Raw genomic sequence first — 17,912 nt, 5'->3', positions numbered from 1 at the left:
GCGCAGGGGCGCGCACGGGTACGCGCCCTGTTGCCCGGGCCGGCGCGCGAGGGGGCGGGGCCGCCGCGGCTCTGTGACCAATGGGAAGCCCGCGCGCCTGCACCTGCCAACCCCGCGGCCTGTGCCGCCCCCGACGCGCGGTGCGGGACCGAGTCCGGCCTGGGGCTCCGGGCCAGCGTGCGCGGCCGGGCGTCCCCCACCCCCGCGGAGGGACAGCTACACGTCCGCCCTCGGTCCCCGCTAAGGCTCCGCGTGTCCCCTTAGGGCCCGCGTGGCGACCGAGGCGGCTGAGACTCTCCCCCTCCCCGCGCACCCCGGCATTTGCCCTTCGGGATCCGCGGGGGCGCCGAGCCGAGGCCCTCGCCTTGGAGGCGCCCCGGCCCCTCCGGGCGTCTGCGCTGTCTGCGCCCGGGGCCGCTGTCCCGCGGGGAAACTGGGGGGGGGGGGCGCGGCCCGTGCAGCTGCAGAAGGCTGGGTACCCGGAGAAGGGAGGCCTCTGGAGAGGTCGCAACCCAAGGGGGTCAGGGTGTTTGCTCCCAGTCCTCAGGGAGGAGGGTGCGCCTCCGCGCGCGCGTCCCCGAGCGCAGCCCGGCACCCGCAGCGGTGTGGCCCACTTCCCCCCATGCAGTTCTCTGACACCCGCCGACCCCGCTGCCCCGCCAGGGGCTGGCCGCCTTCTAGTTGAGGGGTGGACTAAGGAAGTGGTGCAGGCATCGGCACTTCACAACCAGTGGCACCCCATTATTCCGGAGCAAACCGTGTTTCTGATACCGCCACCAAATCATCCCTCGCTTCTATCGGCTTTCTCAAAATCTGAAGTACTGATGGTCGTTGGGAAATTATAGTTTACTGTGCCGTCTTTTTACTGGGAGTAATTTTAACAAATTCTTTCAGAAAAAGGTTAACTTTTAGTAGATAAGTCAAGCTCGGTGTTTGTATTTGTTTATGATTTCTCAAATTGAGATGGCAGCTTTGCACACAGTAGGTTTGACTGGCACAAGTTCATTCTTGCTAACCTCGTCCTGGGGGTGGGGGGTCCGGAATCTGAGTTGGGCACCCTTCCACATTTCCGAGGTCCTATAACCGACCTCTGCCTTTTGAATACTTATTTCATTTTTTTCTCAGTAAATTTTCTAAAGCTTTTCCATTAGCCATCAAATCAACAAAGCTGAAAAATATTTGACCGTGCACATGTTTTAGGAGATCTATGTACTACTGAACTCTGTTCTTCAACCAGAATGCAATCCATTTGTACAGAGACTATCAGGATTCAAAGGAACACGCATGTTTTTTTGGTCCAAACACAGGGTCTATGCTGGAGTGCCCTGACATTTCTAATAAGCTGTCATTCAGCCTCATGGAATACTTCTTGCAGAAACCCGTTATATTTGCCAGCAATGCTCTTAGAAAAGCCTCCCCAGCAAAGCTTGTTTCTGACCAGCACATGATGGGACTGACAAGTTATTCTGAATAATTTGCTTCTATTCATGCAACTTAAGAAGACAAACATTAGGGTGGCCGCCACAACACACCAATTTGTGAGTTTTCTACCGTACATCATGTTAGTTGGCTAAGGCAGCCCTAACCACATACCACGTGCAGGGGCATGCACAAGATGGGTCTATTTTCTCAGTTTTGGAGGCTAGACGCTCAAGATCAAGGTGTTGGCAGGTTTGGTTTCTTCTGAGTCCTCTCTCCCCAGCGTGAGGATGGCCACCTTCTCCCTGTGTCCTCCAGTGGTCCCTCTGTGTGTGCACCCTGGGTGTCCCCCTCCACGTCTTCTTATAGGGACACCACCCTGACGACCCCATTTGAAGGTGATTGTCTCTTTAAAGGTCCTCTCTCCAAATGTAACCACATTCTGAGGTACTAAGGGCTAGGGCTTCAACATATTGATTTTGAGGGGACACAGTTCAGCCCATAACGTCTCACGACAAAGATGAGAAGTCCTACAAATGAGGATGATGAAGGAGGAGGAAGATGATCCATTGATTCAAGAGCACGGAGCCAGGGAAGGCCTCTGACAAACACCGTGCTCCTATCTTCCATGTCAAGGGTTCTACCAAACGAATTGTCCTGAACATATTATAATATGTACCCTTCTCAGGAAGAGGAAGAGAATAGGGTGCAGGCAAGAGCATCACTGACTCGCTGCTAAGTGGGAAAACAACTTCTTTAGTCTCCCTTCTTCTCTCATACAGACGTCTTCTCCAAAACCAATGCCACAAAGCCTCGGAGTCTCCTCCGAAACCAGGAGATCAAAGGCCCCCCTCGAGCTCCAGCCCTACCCTCCACCCTCCACCCCTCCACCCACGAAATTCCTTGCTGTTTTCCCTCACTTTTCCCTTCCATCCCCCAGCCTCTCCCTGCCCACCTACGAGTATTTTTCAAAACGTACTGAATCTCTTTTGGGGCGGGGGGGGAACTAGGATTTCTCTTTCAGTGGCCAACAGTATTTCACTCAGGATGTATTACTTGAGCACCAGCTGTGAATGGGGCACTGTACTAGGCGCTGGGGATGTGAGAGTGAACACAGACACAGAACATCTCCGCCCTTTGAGAACTTACATTCCAGTGAAGGAAGACACGCTAAGCCAATGAAGGAAAGCACTGGGTCTGTTAGGTGCTGTTAGGTGCTGGGTAGAATGAGAAATATATAATACGATAGATATATAATAAATATAAATAATGAATCAGGGAATCGGTGGAGGAGAGGTGGAGGTCAAGTACAGGCTGAGTCGTCATAACAGAGAGATCCCGTCCACGGTAACTTAGGAGGTTACTCCTCTCTCTCGGCATCTCTGCTCCAGAGTCACTCAGGCACCTGGATGCCTTCTGCATCATTGCTCTGCCCTCCCCTAAGATAACGTCTTTGTGCATATAGCTGAAGCCGGGTCACTGGCATGTCCAGGGTCCAGCCTGAGGGAAGGTGGTCAAGAAGAGAAACCTAAGGCAAGCATTTCCTTTCAGGCAAGTGAGGAGAAGTTACAGAAATCACTCGCAGGAATGCTACCTGGTTGCAAGGGAAGCTGGGAATGTTGTCTTTACTGGGCGACCAGGTGACCAGAAAAAAGAGGAGCGGGGCCTGGTGTGGTCAGGGGGAGCTTCCAGTCCCACCCATGGTCTGTGTGAGGAAAGAAGTGGGATTTTTTTAGATAAAGTGAACCGGGGATCCCTCACGGGGGGGAGGGGGTACTTTCCTCTAGGAAAGACCTAGAGGAGGTAAAGGAGAGAGCCATACAGTTTTCTGAGGGGAAAGCATGTCCAGGCAGAAGAGACACATGCAGGAAACAGGAGGGACATCAGGGGCGCTAGAGGGGGTGGGTGATGGGGAGACCAGGGGACTGAGGTCGGAGAAGTCTCCTGGCCGAGGCGGCCTCTGAGGCCTTGACTGTGATCCAGCTTTTACTCAGAGTGGGAACAGAAGCCACAGGAGGTCTGTGAGCGGGGGTCTTCAACAGGAAAGGGTGCAAGAGCTGCTGTCCAGCATTGGGCCAACCCACCCACCCACCACTCTGCGCCCTGTGGTCCCTTCTGCCTCCCTCCTGCGTCCTCTCAGAGCCCTGGGGCTCTCACCTCCACCAAGCACCTCCCAAACAGAACACCAGATGGTCACCACTTTCCCAACACCCATCTTCCATCCATCCCCCACGGCTACACGGGGCGCAGACTGTGACGGGGGCTTGCCCGCCCTCGTCTCTGATTAGATCCCAAGTTCTCAGGGCAAGAACACTGCTCACCTGTTTGGTCCATCTGTGGCTGAGCACATGGCTGGGAACATAGTAGAGCAATCAGGACTTGTCCTTCTGAATTACTTAATTACTATGAGAAGGAAAGAGGACCATCCCCACCAAGCTCTCCCTGACATTGAAAACCAGAGCCTGGAGCCAATGGATCTGCTTCTCTCTGGGTTTCCTGAATCCTGCCCCTCCAGGGAAACAACTAACCAACTAACCAAGCACAACCCATTTAAGAGCTCAGAGCATGCTAGAACATTAGCCTAGCTTTGCAGGGATGGCACGCTTGAACGCTGATCTAGAATTCTCAAAGCATCTGATGCGCCCTCCGAGAGGAGAAGAGCTACGGCCTGGGGTGGGGAACAGGATGAGTGAGCCCAGTCACCTCCCGCTCACTCTGTGCCATGCGAAGTGTCCTATTGGGTACTGACACGTTCCAGTCACCGTGCTAGGAACAGAGGCTACAGGAGGGGAGAAGACAGTCTTTGTCTTCAAGGAGTCTGCAGTCCGTGGGGAGAGCTGAGAATAAATCTGCAGGTAGTGTCATGGGGCAGATATAAGACTGGAAGACACAAGGACACTGGAGACAACCTGACCCAGTATGTCATATGAGTGTGTGCATGCGTGCATGTGTGTGTGTGCACTTGTGTGTACGTGTGTGTGTGTGTGTGTGTGTGTGGAGGAAGGGCAGAGACGGTGCAGGGAGTGTCCCAGGCACAGGGAACAGCTCTGCAGAGACCAGGAGGGAGGGTGGGGCCAGAGACCAAGGGCAGAATTGAGACAGCAGGTTGGGAAGCACCCCGAAAACTTGGCGAAGCACCCGAGCCGTAGCGAGAAGGCTTAGCGAGGCATGTGGGGGAGTGCGGCTTGTGACCGGGGTCTGTGCGGAAGTGTGAATAACTCGGAGGGGGAGCTGGGAAGGGGCTGTTTCCCCCTGGCCTGCAGATCCGTGAAAAGCACCCAGCATCAGTAATCCATCAGAGCACGCCAACGACAACAGACAGTTTACCCCGTCACACAGACTGCAAGTGTAAGTGTGACAATACCGGGAGTTCCGTGAAAATACAGGGAAAAGAGAAACCCCATATTCCATGGTAGGAGGGTAAGTTGCTGTGTATTAACCATGGGTTTGTTTTCCATGTTCTGAGGCGTTGACACGGGGGCCTTGCTGACCATGGAGAGACGGCCCCTCCCGGGGCCCGCCAAGTCCTGGAGGAAGCAAACCAGAGCCCACACACCCCACCACCCCCTCTCCGGGCTCCCACACTCTGGGCCACCCCGGCTTCCCCTGCCTCCCAACCGCCTGGGCTTCCCGGTGTGTCCCTCCAGACTTCCATGTTTCCTGTTTCTAGGGAACCACGAGTGTGACAATCATCTTCCTTCCTGACAGTCATTTCCTCATCTGCGAGTCTGACCGCACCGGATGACAGCAAACCCAGGGCGCCCTTAAAGCGTGCGTGCACCTTGGAGGGGGCTAGGCCAAGCCTCAGCGGCACGCTCACTGTTCCTCCTGGAAGGAGCCATGGGAGCTAAATGAAGAGGATCACAGCTGCAAAGTGTCCCGTACCTGCGAAGTGTTCACAGTCACCACAGATTTTCTGTGATGGTGGGAAATCGGGAACAGCCTGGCTCAGGGAAGGCACTCGGGGGAGCCCTGAGCCCCGAGGAGGGAGTTAGGTCTCCATCTAAGCATGTCTCCCTAATGGACAAGCTAAGACACGACGGGTCCAGTGCCGCAGAGTGGCTCGCTCCCCCCGGCACAGCACAGGGACCGCCGGGTTGAAGTCGGGCTGTTCCACGGCGGTCACTCAGGGACACGGGCACGAAGCCACTTTGCTGTCTGTAACTCGTGGCTTTCGGGAGCCTCTGGTCTTCAGCTGCTTTGTAAGACTCAGCGGTGCCAGGACCCAACACAAGCAACACTCAGGTGGACGAAGGGCCGAATTCCCTGCTGCTTCCAGCTCCAAACAAGAGAAGGTTGTCAGGCAGGGCCACACGGGAGGCTGTCCCCAGGGGCAGAGTCGCAGCTCGCGGGAGCTCCAGGGCACGGCTCATGTACAGCAGGTGGGACGCACTTAGCTAGGTCCGGTGGGCTCCCATGGATCAGCTAATCTGAATAATTTTGGAGGCTCTGGGACCTAGGGGTTACCCCTGAGCCAACGAGAGCCAGTGCATAGTGCCCCAGAGTGTGGGTGCCCAGCGAGGGAAGTGGCTGGGGGTGTGGACCGAATCCACTGCTTGAGAAGGGCAACTGGCCTGCCTCAAGCCGGGGTCCCAAATCTGGGTCAAGAGAGCACGATCAAAACATTTTTTACATCAGCCCCTAGGAAGGAGGGTGAGGCGTGCATGGGCCGTGCCTACAAGTGGCCCCCATCTATACTCACATTCCACCGGCCAGTGAGTCACAGGGTGCCACACAGATGCAGAGGGACCTGGGAGAGGCAGTCCCAGGGATAAGTTTCTGGAAGAGAAGGAAAGCTCGGGAGTCAGGCTCCTTCAGGGCGAGGCCCATCATGCTCTCTTGAGTTGCTTCTTTCCCCAGCAATGAGTCCTGTGGCCCATGGGCTTCTCACCCAGAGAAGCCCCGAGGCGTTTCACCGAGCAGAAACAGCCGCCCCTTGGGAGCCTGCCATAAATACCTGATACTCAGAACACATCAGTGTCACTTTAGATCACAGAGGTGCGGTTGGGGGTGGGGAAGAGCAGCAGAAATGGCCTCTGGGCATTGAGCCTTTCTCTTTGATTCCGAGTTGGATACATCTTCAGTAAGGTTAAGCTCTGACCTGTCGGGTTCTTGGATTACCTCAAATAGGTGTGGTTAACAAGGTGGCCTCACCACGGCCCGCCCTACAGTCGAATGTTCCCTTCTCGGCACTAGCAGGTAAGGTAAGCCATGATTTCAGAGAGACTTTCAGTGGCTAATTACATTAAAAATGCTATTTTCCTGACTTTTTAATTTCATCTCCTCTATCACCTCGCCTCTTCTGGTTTCTTGAAGACTCTTCCCTTTAAAGCCACTGTCAGCCCAGCACAAACGGGCCTTCAGGAAGGCGCATGCTTCCTGCTCTGTGGGATCACTTACTTAACATTCACCCGGCATTCATTCAGCTCAGTTGTGAACCCAACCCTACAGTGCTTACACGTGCAGTCCATTTATTCGGGCAGCCATTCACTCAGCAAGTACGTGTCCCGTTCTAGTGCGTGAGGATACTGCTCCAGGCACTGGAGGTCCAGGACGGAGCAAACCAATGATGCCGGTCCTCCCGGAGCTCACATCCCATGCAGGGAGACTGGCAGGTACTCAACCCCGTTCCCCATGCTTCCAACACAGAAGGGACGTCCTTTACCTGGGACGTCGCCGATGTTTCAGGACCTTTCTCCTGGAGTTGCTACCGTCCGCTGGGAATCTCTAGGTTGACAGGGAGCAGGGACTGGGTCTTAATGTCCACACGCATCACTGTGCCAAGGGCAGGGCTAAGAAATGATCGTCGGCTGAACGAACGAAGGAGCGTGTCTTTTCACAGAAACACCGCTGGTATGGCCAAAGCAGGCCCTGGACATACTTCTGTCTGGGAACTTCCCGGCAGAGGGAGCCTCCACGTGCAGCCCTGCAGTGGACCCAGATCACTGAGGACAGGGGCTGGTACAGCCACAGGGCTGCGAGGGTCCTCAGTGGGGGTGTCCATCTGGTCGGGGAGGTCAGGGACAGCTTCCCTGGGACCAAGACTTGAAGAAGGAGCCCCGGTCCATGTGGTAAGGAGGACTGACGGCGGCCGTGCAGAGACCCTGGCAGGTAGACCAAGCTGCCTCTGTCCACTTCCTGCAGGCAGCAGCGTGGCCGAGACCCTGCCACAGCTCCACCTGTGGATATGCAGGCAGGAACTGCGGGGGCTGAGGACGCCCACCCAGCTGATAACCCAGCAGAGGGCTCGCATCCTCAACACGCTACGCTACCCGCAGACTTGGGAGACCACCCGGGCCAGACCCCCATGGCAGAGCGAGCCTCCCTCACTCAGAGCTTTCTGAAAAACACATTTCCTTTGAAGTTAAAAACCCCAGGCTCAACTTTAACCAACCAGAGGGGAAAGACAGACTTTAAAAACTCCACGCTTTTTTTTTAAGTTTTAACAAACCACGTTCTTTCCTGAAAATCAACAAAATGTCTGTTACGCTGAGGACGAAGAAGTGACCCCAAATCGGGTATGTTATGACATGTAACTCTCCCCCCAAGTTTCTACTGGAAAAATCTCTCCCCACGTTTAGCATTACAAACTCTGTAATAAGATTTCAAAAATAAATAACTGTGCTATTTTCTATGTCTGGGTCACCGTCAGCTCTGAAAGTACTATTTTGACTCCTTCCTTTCTTTATAAGAATTGGCGCTTTTAATTGCATGAAGGTGACAAATGTGAAAAACATCAAAATCCTAAGATGCCGGGACGCCGGGGTGGCTCAGTTGTTAAGCATCTGCCTTCAGCTCAGGTCCTGGGATCGAGCCCCACATCAGGCTCCCTGCTTAGTGGGGGGGGGGGTCTCTTCTCCCTCTCCCCTGCTCGTTCTCTCTCTCTCTGACAAATAAAACCTTAAAAAAAAAATCCTAAGATGCCCCTCAACTGCGAATGTCTAAAATCCTCTCCTGACCCCTTCTCCACACTCGATTCTGCGGTGCCGCTGGGGTCCTCCCTCTGCCGGCTCAGGGTGCCCGGTCTGCGCCCCGTCTGCGCCCCGTCTGCACCCGGTCTGCGCCCCATCTGTGCCCTGTCTGTGCCCGTCTGCGCCCCGTCTGCGCCCCGTCTGCACCTGGTCTGTGCCCGGGGAGGCCAGCCTCAGCTGCAGCTCCTGCTCTGGGTCCACACGGCCTGCGCTCACAGGGATGCTCCCGCATGCACTCCGCCTGCACCGTCCTCCTTATGCATGGAAGCTCACACGTGGAATGTTTGCATCGTGGGTAAATGCTGGTCTCCATGGAAACCTGACTTTCATAGTGCCAGGCTCCTATCCCACGATTTTCTTTTTTTAAAGAAACAAGTTTACAGGCTACAATTTTCATTCTCCGTACAGCATGAGCCTAAGGTGTCCGTGTACTGCCCTGGGTGTTCACATGAGATTTCTTTCTTTACTGTTTTGTGGGTCTGGCATTCTTAGCGTGTCCACATCTCGCATTGGACAGAGAGCGGCTCTGTGCGGGGTTTGCAGACACTGTTACTTTGGGGCATCTGTTTTCCTGGGTGATGCGAGGAAAGACTGAATTTCTGTGAAACTACTCCAAAGCTGCATTTGGAAAATTCATAATTTACCTGACCCTCCAGACATTGAGAAAAACACCTTTGACCCAAATACTATCTTCTTAGAAAAGATGATCTCAAAGCAATCCAATAGAAATACACCACAATATATATTGCATAGAGGGGCAGTTTTAAATTTACTAATAGACACATTAAAACAAGCAATGTGTGAAATTAACTTTGATAATATATTTTCTTTAGTCCATTTTGTGTTCAAAATAGCATCGCAAGTAACCAGTATAAAAAAGTGTTGAGATATTACACATACTCTTTCATGGTTGGTTTTTGGACTGCAGTGTGCGTTCTAGAACACTTGACAGTTGGAACCACCCACAAACTAGCTCCGAGAACCAGGAGCTTTGCTGAGACGGAACTTGAAGGGGCCAGAGCCAGCTTCCCAGGAAGAGCGCAGAGCACACTCCCATTTCAGAGATTAATCTGAATCGTGCCATCTGAGCACGTTTGCCATATTTTCCAAAACTCCGACAAATGAAAAAAAAGAGGCCCAGATCTTTATTTGGTAGAAGGCCCAAATTCTGGGGCCTCCAGTGAAACGCTTTGAGGATTTTTCTGCCAAATAAAAACAAGGTTGACTGTTTGCAGTATCAAGGGAATGCTTGGCAGCTTAGCATTCGCAAAACATCTCTTTCATCAGCCTGGGGAGGAGCCCATCATCTCCCCAGGGCTTCATCCAATGCCTGCCCCCACCCCATGCTGTGCTCCAAGCTCATGTTGGGGGCTCACCTGCACCTCATCTCCAAGACTGCTGCTCTCAAGGTCACCTCCACGGAGCTGGCCACTGCCACTCACCCCTGCCCAGGCTTCTCTGGGAGGAATCCACCCTCCTCCGTCCTGGTCTCTCGACCTCTGACCTGGCCCCTCCCGTCCCCTGGCCCGGGGCCAGGTTCACCTTCCTCCTTGCTCACCTGGATTACTGAACCAACCTCCTCGCTGGCCCCTCTCCAATCCCCCCCTTCTCCCCAGTTTGCCTTCCACACTGCTGCCAGGGTGAGTTGTAAAATATAGGCCCACTCAGATCACTTCTTTCGGGTTCAAGACGCTTATGGATGCCTCCCTGCTGTCTACACAGTGGATTTCCAGCCCTTTCTATAAGCAGAACCCCAATTCTCCTCAATGAGGTGTTACCGAGAGCCCCAGGATATAAAACAGGTAACGCATGAGCTGCTCTGGGGGCAGAAGGGCAGGGACAGACGCCTCCGGGCTGCCAAAGCCGCCCACCGGGCCTGGGGCTCACGGCCGCTGCCACGATCCTAGAGCGGGGTAGGAAGCATGGAAGGTCCCCGTGGAAGCCAGGTACAGCCACACTCGTGGTGTCATCGCCTGCACGTAGCCCCCTCTCCCCCCGGAACAGAACACACATGACCCCGATGAGCCGGGTGTTCCTGCGGCTTCGGCCTGCTGGGAACTCCTGTCTGTCCCCGTCCGGTGGATCCCAGCTGCCCCCAGCTTTCGTGCCTCCCGACCAACAACCCAGATGAACTCGCCTTCTGAACTGGGCCTCCCTCCTTTAGGGATTCCGTTAAGGTCACTACTTAACCACTTGTCACATCTGTGCCCTGGATGTGTTTCTTCAGGCAACATGGTGCGCAAGGGCCCCAGATGATCTTCTAACCCCGTGCCACGATGAAGTTAAGACTGTGCCCTTTATTCAACCAGCAACAGGTGAGCGAGCCATCCTCGGCTCCACCAGGAAGTCTGAGAACACCCAAGGGGAAGCAAGAGGCCAACAGCCCTCAGCTGGGAATTTGAGTCCTTGGTTCTTGGCCTGGCTCTGCTCCGAACTTGGGTCTCCCCATTCAGCCCTACGCTGCTACGGTCTTACTGCTCTTGGCATGATGATAACGATAATTCTAGTGAGTGGCTAATATTTATAAGGCAGCAAGCACACTCCAGGCACCGCGGTAAGCATTTCTAATGGATTAACACATTTTTGCTTTACAGAAAGCAGCATAGTGTTTACTGGATGGAACTCCCATTTTCCAGTGACATTTGGAGCTGAAAGAAACCCACGGATGATCTCCTGCAGGCATGAAGCAGCCAGAAGTCGGGGGTGAAGCGTCCAGTCGGGGGGACTCTGTGGGTCGCAGCGCAGGCTAGGGCAGGGCTCCTGGCTCTTGGATACCTGTGTTGTGCCCCCCCACAACACTGCTTTGCGGTGACAGGAAGCGGCTGGTACTGGCCACAGCCAGATTTCCAGGCAGGGAAATTTCCAAGGTGCTTTCCAAAGCTTTAACAGAGAGATAGGACACTCGGGTATCAGCACGACTCACTTCATGCCCAAATAGATCCTCACTTAAATTATTCTGTTTCAAATTGAATTTAATTTTTCTTTAAAGTCACCTCTTGGTAAAAATTGCCATCACAAAATCATTTTTCTGACGATGATGTGAGTAGCACCAATAGAAATCTCGGGTAGAGCAGCTGCTTCTCCACTTGGGATGTGCTGACGGCCCCACCCAGGCAGGACGGGCTCCCGGACAGGGCTCGGCCACGTGGACGCAAGGGCACAGCCACCATAGCCCTCAGGCACTCAGTCATCACGTCCCTAAAAGCACTCCATCTCACGCAGCTCACACTGCGATACCGGGTTCCTACACCGAAACACCACAGGCTGGGGCTTAAACAGCCATTGCTTGTCCCAGTTCTGGAGGCCTGGAAGGCCAACATCAAAGTGCCAGTCCATCCCGTTCCCGGGAGGGCCTGAGACACCCGCCTCCCGGCTGCCATGGCCCCACATACTCCTCTTCCTGTGCGGACACCGATGCCATCGTGGGGCCCCACCCTCCACCTCTGACCGATTACCTCGCAAAGGCCCACCCCCAAGTACCAACACACAGGGTGTTAGGGCCTCCATCTATGAGGGTGGGCGGGGGGTGGGCACATCACATGCCCCAACCTCAAGCTCGTGCCCTGAGAGGCAGCATGGCATCGTGGAAAACCTCTCCCAGGGACCAAGTGAACTTTGGGGACCTCCGTGAACCTGGCTAGGTCTGAGATTTTTCTTAAGGACATGTTATCAGTTCCTACCGGGCCTGCCTGGCCGCATTGGTGCGAAGCTCGGACGAGATGCCGGTGTCTCACAGGGTGGGTCCTGCTCCGTCCTCCCCTTTCAGGAGTGACCATATCTGGAGAATATTGCCCAGAACTGCTTCCCCATCGTCGTACCCCAGACAAAGGGACATAGCCAAGACGCACAGCACAGGATGAACAAGACAGAGCCTGCTTCAGAATTACCCTAATTCCTTTCTTTTCTTAAGCTGGGAAATCTGCAGAAACTTCTGTAAACCCATATATTCATTTAAATCTTAAAATTCTTAACTGAGGCCTAGCAGGACATCAACGTGTAACATTTACTAATGCACTGAAGTGCTAAGCCCTTGGGGCTAACTTTATCTGACCCTCAGGACAGCTCCCCTCCTCCATTCCCCTTTTCCAGAACGTCCTAGACCACACAGGTGGAGAGTGGCGGAGGACACTCAGACTCACCTTTCCAGGATCAGATCCAGTCCTTTTCCCCGGAGCCCAGGGAGCCTCAACAAGGAAATATAATCTCCCAAAACTGGAGAAAAAGGACTAAAAGCAATGGATCTGGGTTCAGTGCGGTAATTCGCTGATGCTATTTCAGAAGTGTGCACACAACATTCATATTTTGACAAAAGCAGTAATTGCTACACTAGAGAAAAAATAGACCAGTCTTTTTCCTGTTCTAAAGTTTAAAAAAAAAAGTAAACAAAACATTATCGGGTTTGCTAACTTAACCGGCAGAAGGGTGGCAGAAGAGTGGGGAAGCCCACGAATGTGCTTCCGCAGCCGCTCACTTTGCTTACACTGTGGAGGCGCACGCAGGCATCACCTTCCTCCCCGGGGGCACCTCGACCATCCCCCGCGTTCGATTCTGGAGTGACGCCTTCACGCGAGTTCTTTTAAAAATCCTGCTACTTGAAGGTGTACAAATGCGAGTCCAGTCCCTGCCTGAAATACTGGGGGCTCCTAATGCACCCTCGGCTTTGGGGCCCCCTGATTCCTGCAGTCCCCTCCCCCTGGCCACGCAGCTGCCGGAAGGCCAGTGGCCAAGGCGCATTGTGACGTGGCCAGAACGTCACAGGCACGGACCCTGGGGTCGGGGGTCGGGGGTCGGAGGGCGGGAGGGGGGCCGCAGCATCGCGGAGCCGGGACCCTCGCTCACACGCCAGGAGCGAGCATGGAAGGCTTGGGCCGCTTCTCCCCGCGCTCGGTGCTGGACCCGGGCGGGAAGCGTGCGTCCGCGGCGCGGCTGCGTGGTCCCGGGGCCAGGACGGAGCCGTGCCTGGGCTCGGGGGCCGCGACCCCAGGCGAGGGGAACGAGACCGTGGCGCTCTGGCCCTACCCGCGCCGCGCGCCCACCGCGCGGCCTTGCCGGCGCAGGTGTTCCGACTCGCCAAGGGAAAGCCGAAGCCTGACCGACGTGGCCGCGAGGCCCCCGGACGGCGCCAGGAGGCCGCGGCCCCGCGGCCGACACCTGGAGGACGCCTGGGGCGAGCCCGGGCCCAAGCCTCAGCCCGGAAGCGGCGCGCACAGCCCCGCCTGGCCGCGGCAGCCCCACCTACACCCCCAAGGGCCTCAGCCCTGCCCTTCCGCCCAGGGAGACTCGCCCCCGCTTTACCCCGAGGGAGCGTACACCCCCCTGAGCGGGACCTTCGGGGTGGAGAGGGCGCAGAGCGGAGACCAGTGGGCGGTGCCGCTGTGCAGGGGTCCAGGTCACTGGTCCCAGTCCTCCGCTGTCTCGGAGAAGTCTTCCGTGCGGTCTCAAGAGTTCAGGGCGCAGTCGGCGTGCGTGTGCGCCCACAAGAGGGACGGCAGTGATCTGCTGGAGTCGTTAGCCAGCCCGCCCTCCCAGCCCTCAGTCTCCAGCAGAGACATTCAGAGCCCGCACACCCAGATCCTCAAATGCAAGCTGGAGGAGGCGGTCATGTCCTCCAGGGACCAGAAGATCGTGGCCCTAGTGCTGACCAGGCTCAAGAAGGCCCAGAGGATGCGGGAGCTCCAGCAGCAGGCGGCCGTGGCCTGGGAGGAGCTGAAGCGCTCGGACCAGAAGGTGCAGATGACCCTGGAGAGGGAGCGCAAGCTGCTTCTGCAGGAGAGCCAGGAACAGTGGCGGCAGAAGGAACAGCGCGTGCGGCGGCGGGACGGCCTAGCCAGGAGCGCTCCCCGGTCGGATCGCGCGCGCAGGGCGCTGCTGGAGAACCCGGAGGGAGCCCGGGCCGTGGCCGAGCCGGCGCCCGCGCCCCGGAGGCAGAGCCGCGAGCTGCTCCTGCAGGAGCCCGAGAGGATGGTGCAGGGCCTGCGGGGGCAGGACAGCCTGCAGCTGCCGGAGGCCTCTCAGCGGAAGAGCCTAAACGCCATGGAGCCCCAGGAAAAGGCCCAGGAGGCCAACCTCAGCTCCCTCGTCAACTACCAGGCCCGGAAGGTCCTGCTGGACTGCCAGGCCAAGGCTGAGGAGCTCCTGAGGAAGCTGTCCCTGGAGCAGAGCTCCCAGCGGCCCCACGAGGCCGCACGGGGCCTGATGAAGGAGCGCCCGCGAGAGCTGAGGGACAGGGCGCAGAAGCAGGGGGAGCAGGGGCCGCACGTGCGGCGGCGCGCGGAGGCCGCCGAGGAGCAGGCACGCGCGCACAGGCGGCTGCTGGCCCAGCTGGCCGAGCCGAGGGAGCAGCAGGCCCGGAGCAGCGTCCAGAGGAACGTCAGGGACAAGGTGCCGCACATCCACGAGCTCAGCGTCCTGCGGGAGCAGAACCATCACATCCTGAAGCTGAAAGCCGAGAAGGAGGAGAAGTGCCACATCAAGGGCATCAAGGAGGCCATCAGGAAGAAGGAGCAGAGGATGGAGCAGATCTCCCGGGAGAAAGACGCCACATTCGAGGAGTTCCAGAAGATCTCCAGGGCGTCCAGGAGAGAGCACGCCCGCGCGCTGGCCGGCAGCTTCCTGGACTGGAGTGTGCGCGAGGCTCCGGGCGGGCCGGGGCCGCAGGGCTGCTGAGAGCCAGGCAGATGCCCAGGGCCTGCGCAGGGGCGAGGAGAGGCGGGCGACCGATGCACTCTCTAATCTGATTATAACTGAGCACTGGTTTGAAAAAGTATATAAAATAGCTGCACTTTCCTCTCATGAACTGGTTCATTGATTGATTCATGCGGGGAGCTGAGAGAGTGGGAGCGTTTAAGAAAATGACTGGTAATCTGTAGTTTCCATTTAAATAGAAAAGATGAGCTCTTCAGTAATCTTGGAAGCACACATCAGGCCCATTGTGTAGGAACTAGAGAAAAATCTGCAGGACGGGATTCAGTTCTTTTCCTGTCCCAGAACCTACAAATTATAACTGGTACTTCAAAGGGATGCTTTGAGGGATGATAAATAAAATAATCAATGTAAGGTGAGGTGTGAGGTACTGGTCATAAGGAATCTCCAAGAAAGAAAAGAGATTGTGTGACTGGGTGAGTGGGGGGGGGGATTTCTGTAAACAAGTGGATTTGGGAACCCTGCATACTACATCCCCTCTTGGGTGTTCATAACGCACCTGAAAGTTTTAAGGGCTCTGAAAAGGCCTGCAGTAAAGAAATTCAACTGTTCAACCTAGAGTTTCTCACAAACTGTGGCACCCCTCTTTCCTCAGATCACTCCATGGAATCGGTGTTCTGGAAGGTGTTTTTGGTGCTTCATTGCTTGGCCACAGCCCCGCTATCCAAGAGCTCACTGGAATCTTCTGCTTTGATTCTTCACACACTCCCCCTCTTTGGCCAGTCCTGTCCAGTCTTTTGGAACAAAATTCAGTTGGAATCTATTTCTCCTCTGTCCCTCCTGAAGGAGGTGGGGGATGTCATCTGTCTACCCACATGGTGTCTAATTGACCTCACCAGCCCTGAATGAATGACTCAGCATGACTCAGGAACATGACATTTTCACATTAAGGAGCCACAAGCTGAGTAGGATTTAACCCATCACATCTCAAAGCTTCTATCAAAAAATCATACAGGTTTTCTTCAAAGCCCCTAATGTAACATTTGTCTTTAGAAAAGAGGAAAAGAATGAGCCCGATTGTCTTACTAGGATTTTTTGAAATGACATGAAAAGTAACCTGGCCAGGGATTTTGTTCAGAGGTCAGCATGAGAGTGAGTCCTAGTCTCATCTTTTCTTTTTATTTTATTATTTATTTATTTGAGAGAGAGAGCGTGGGAGTGGGGGAGGGACAAGCAGACCCTCGCTGAGCACGGAGCACAAGGCGGGGTTCAGACCCACAGCCTCGAGATCATGACCTGAGCCAAAATCAAGAGTCAGTCCCTCAAAGGACTGAGCCCCCCAGGTGCCCATATTCTCATGTAGTGGGGACCAGAACTTCCTCCCTCTTTCGTGTCCTCCCCTGATCTGGGAGCCCCCAACAAGGCCTCCTCGGGCCCTCACTCCTTTGCTCAAAAAATGCTCCTACATCTTGCCTCAATTTCCAATCTACTCTCTCCTGTTCCCCTGAGTTAATCCGCTGTTTTGGCCACATGCCAGGTGCATTCCTGGCCTTGTGGGAGAGTGCGTGATGTTTCAGACCTCCCAAGAATCTAACTCCTCCTCTTGATGCAGCTGATCTATGGGGAAGTTACCTTCCTGAGCCTCAGCTTGCTCATCTGTAAAGCAGACTTAAAATTTGTACTTGGGAGGGATGAGTAAATAATCAGCATAAGCCGCTTGGCGCAGTGCCCAGAGCCTAATGCAGACCCTGTCCTTAAATGTTGCATTTTATTCTCGATGATATTTGTGAGTTCCTTTCCCCCTGTCTCGACCCCCTTTCGTCAGACCCCGATTAGTGTCCTTAAGCCTTGTTCCCATTCTGCTTCCTCTGTGAAATGTGGGGCACCCTGGCTGCCCACCCTGACGTCACCCTTCCTGGACAGACTGCCTGCATGGGGCACTCAACCGTTGTGCTGGTGGGGCACGTTCATTTTGTGATCCGGAGTCACTGTTCAAGATTTCATACCCATGCTGGTCAATATACAGTCAGGAAAACAGTCGTCAAGCAGGATGTTTTGACCCCACATCCATATCCTATGACTTTACCCCCACTAATATTCTTTGCTCTCTCCTCCAAGAAAGAAATGCATACTGTCATTCTTTTATCCAGTTGTCTGCAAATGTGACTGGAAGCAATAATCAATAGAAAATAAAACTTTGGATGGAATATACTTTCCCCTATTTCTACCTCAGAATAAATAAATGTATTTTCCCAGATACACATATACCTTGAAAATCATCTGTGAAACAAACACAAGAAGACTCTGAACGTGGAGAGAAGGCCAATGGACCACAGACTCAGGACCCGAGGAACCATATAGAGCAAATGCTCTGGGTTTCCCTTCTACCACACGCATCCCAGACCTGAAGCAGAAGAAGCAGGTGACCCAGAAACATCAACAAGTCTGCTGTCTCTAGCCAAATAAGGAAAAGGGCAGCCTAACAAGACAGAAAACTTTCAGACAGTAACTCCACTCCAGCTAAACACCACAGAAACCCCATGACCCCCACCCTACCCATGCCAACAAAGACCTCTGCTGTCATCAGGTTGAAATATGGAGCTCCCCAGTGTCAGTGGAGACCAAATAGGGAGCTGAGACTTCCAACCCCCACCCCCACTCACCACCACCTCCACCACAATCACCACGACCACCCACCCCCATGCCCACGACCTCTATGACCACCCACCACCATGCCCACCACTACCATGACCACCCACCGCCACCACCCAACCCCATGCCCACCACCACCATGACCACCCACCACCAACTCCATCCACTACCACTACCCATCCCCATGCCCACCACCATCATGACCACCCACCACCACAACCACCACCC

The 17,912-nt window shown here is 54.9% G+C and overlaps 1 protein-coding gene across 1 annotated transcript; it reads left to right on the top strand.

Moving 5' to 3' along the window:
* Positions 1–13,244: 13,244 nt before the first annotated feature.
* On the top strand, positions 13,245–15,056 carry CCDC185 (coiled-coil domain containing 185). Its single transcript, XM_021679474.1, has one exon. It carries the CDS (start codon positions 13,245–13,247, stop codon positions 15,054–15,056), a length of 1,812 nt encoding a protein of 603 aa, XP_021535149.1.
* Positions 15,057–17,912: the final 2,856 nt, after the last annotated feature.

The sequence above is a fragment of the Neomonachus schauinslandi genome, chromosome 6, assembly GCF_002201575.2.
Source record: "Neomonachus schauinslandi chromosome 6, ASM220157v2, whole genome shotgun sequence".
Taxonomy (NCBI): domain Eukaryota; kingdom Metazoa; phylum Chordata; class Mammalia; order Carnivora; family Phocidae; genus Neomonachus; species Neomonachus schauinslandi.
The sequence above is the reverse complement of the archived record's forward strand: the minus strand, read 5'-3'. Positions and strand labels throughout refer to the sequence as shown.

Coding starts and splice junctions, on each gene's coding strand:
- CCDC185 (XM_021679474.1), top strand. CDS start 13,245: ATGGAAGGCTTGGGCCGCTTCTCCCCGCGCTCGGTGCTGGACCCGGGC.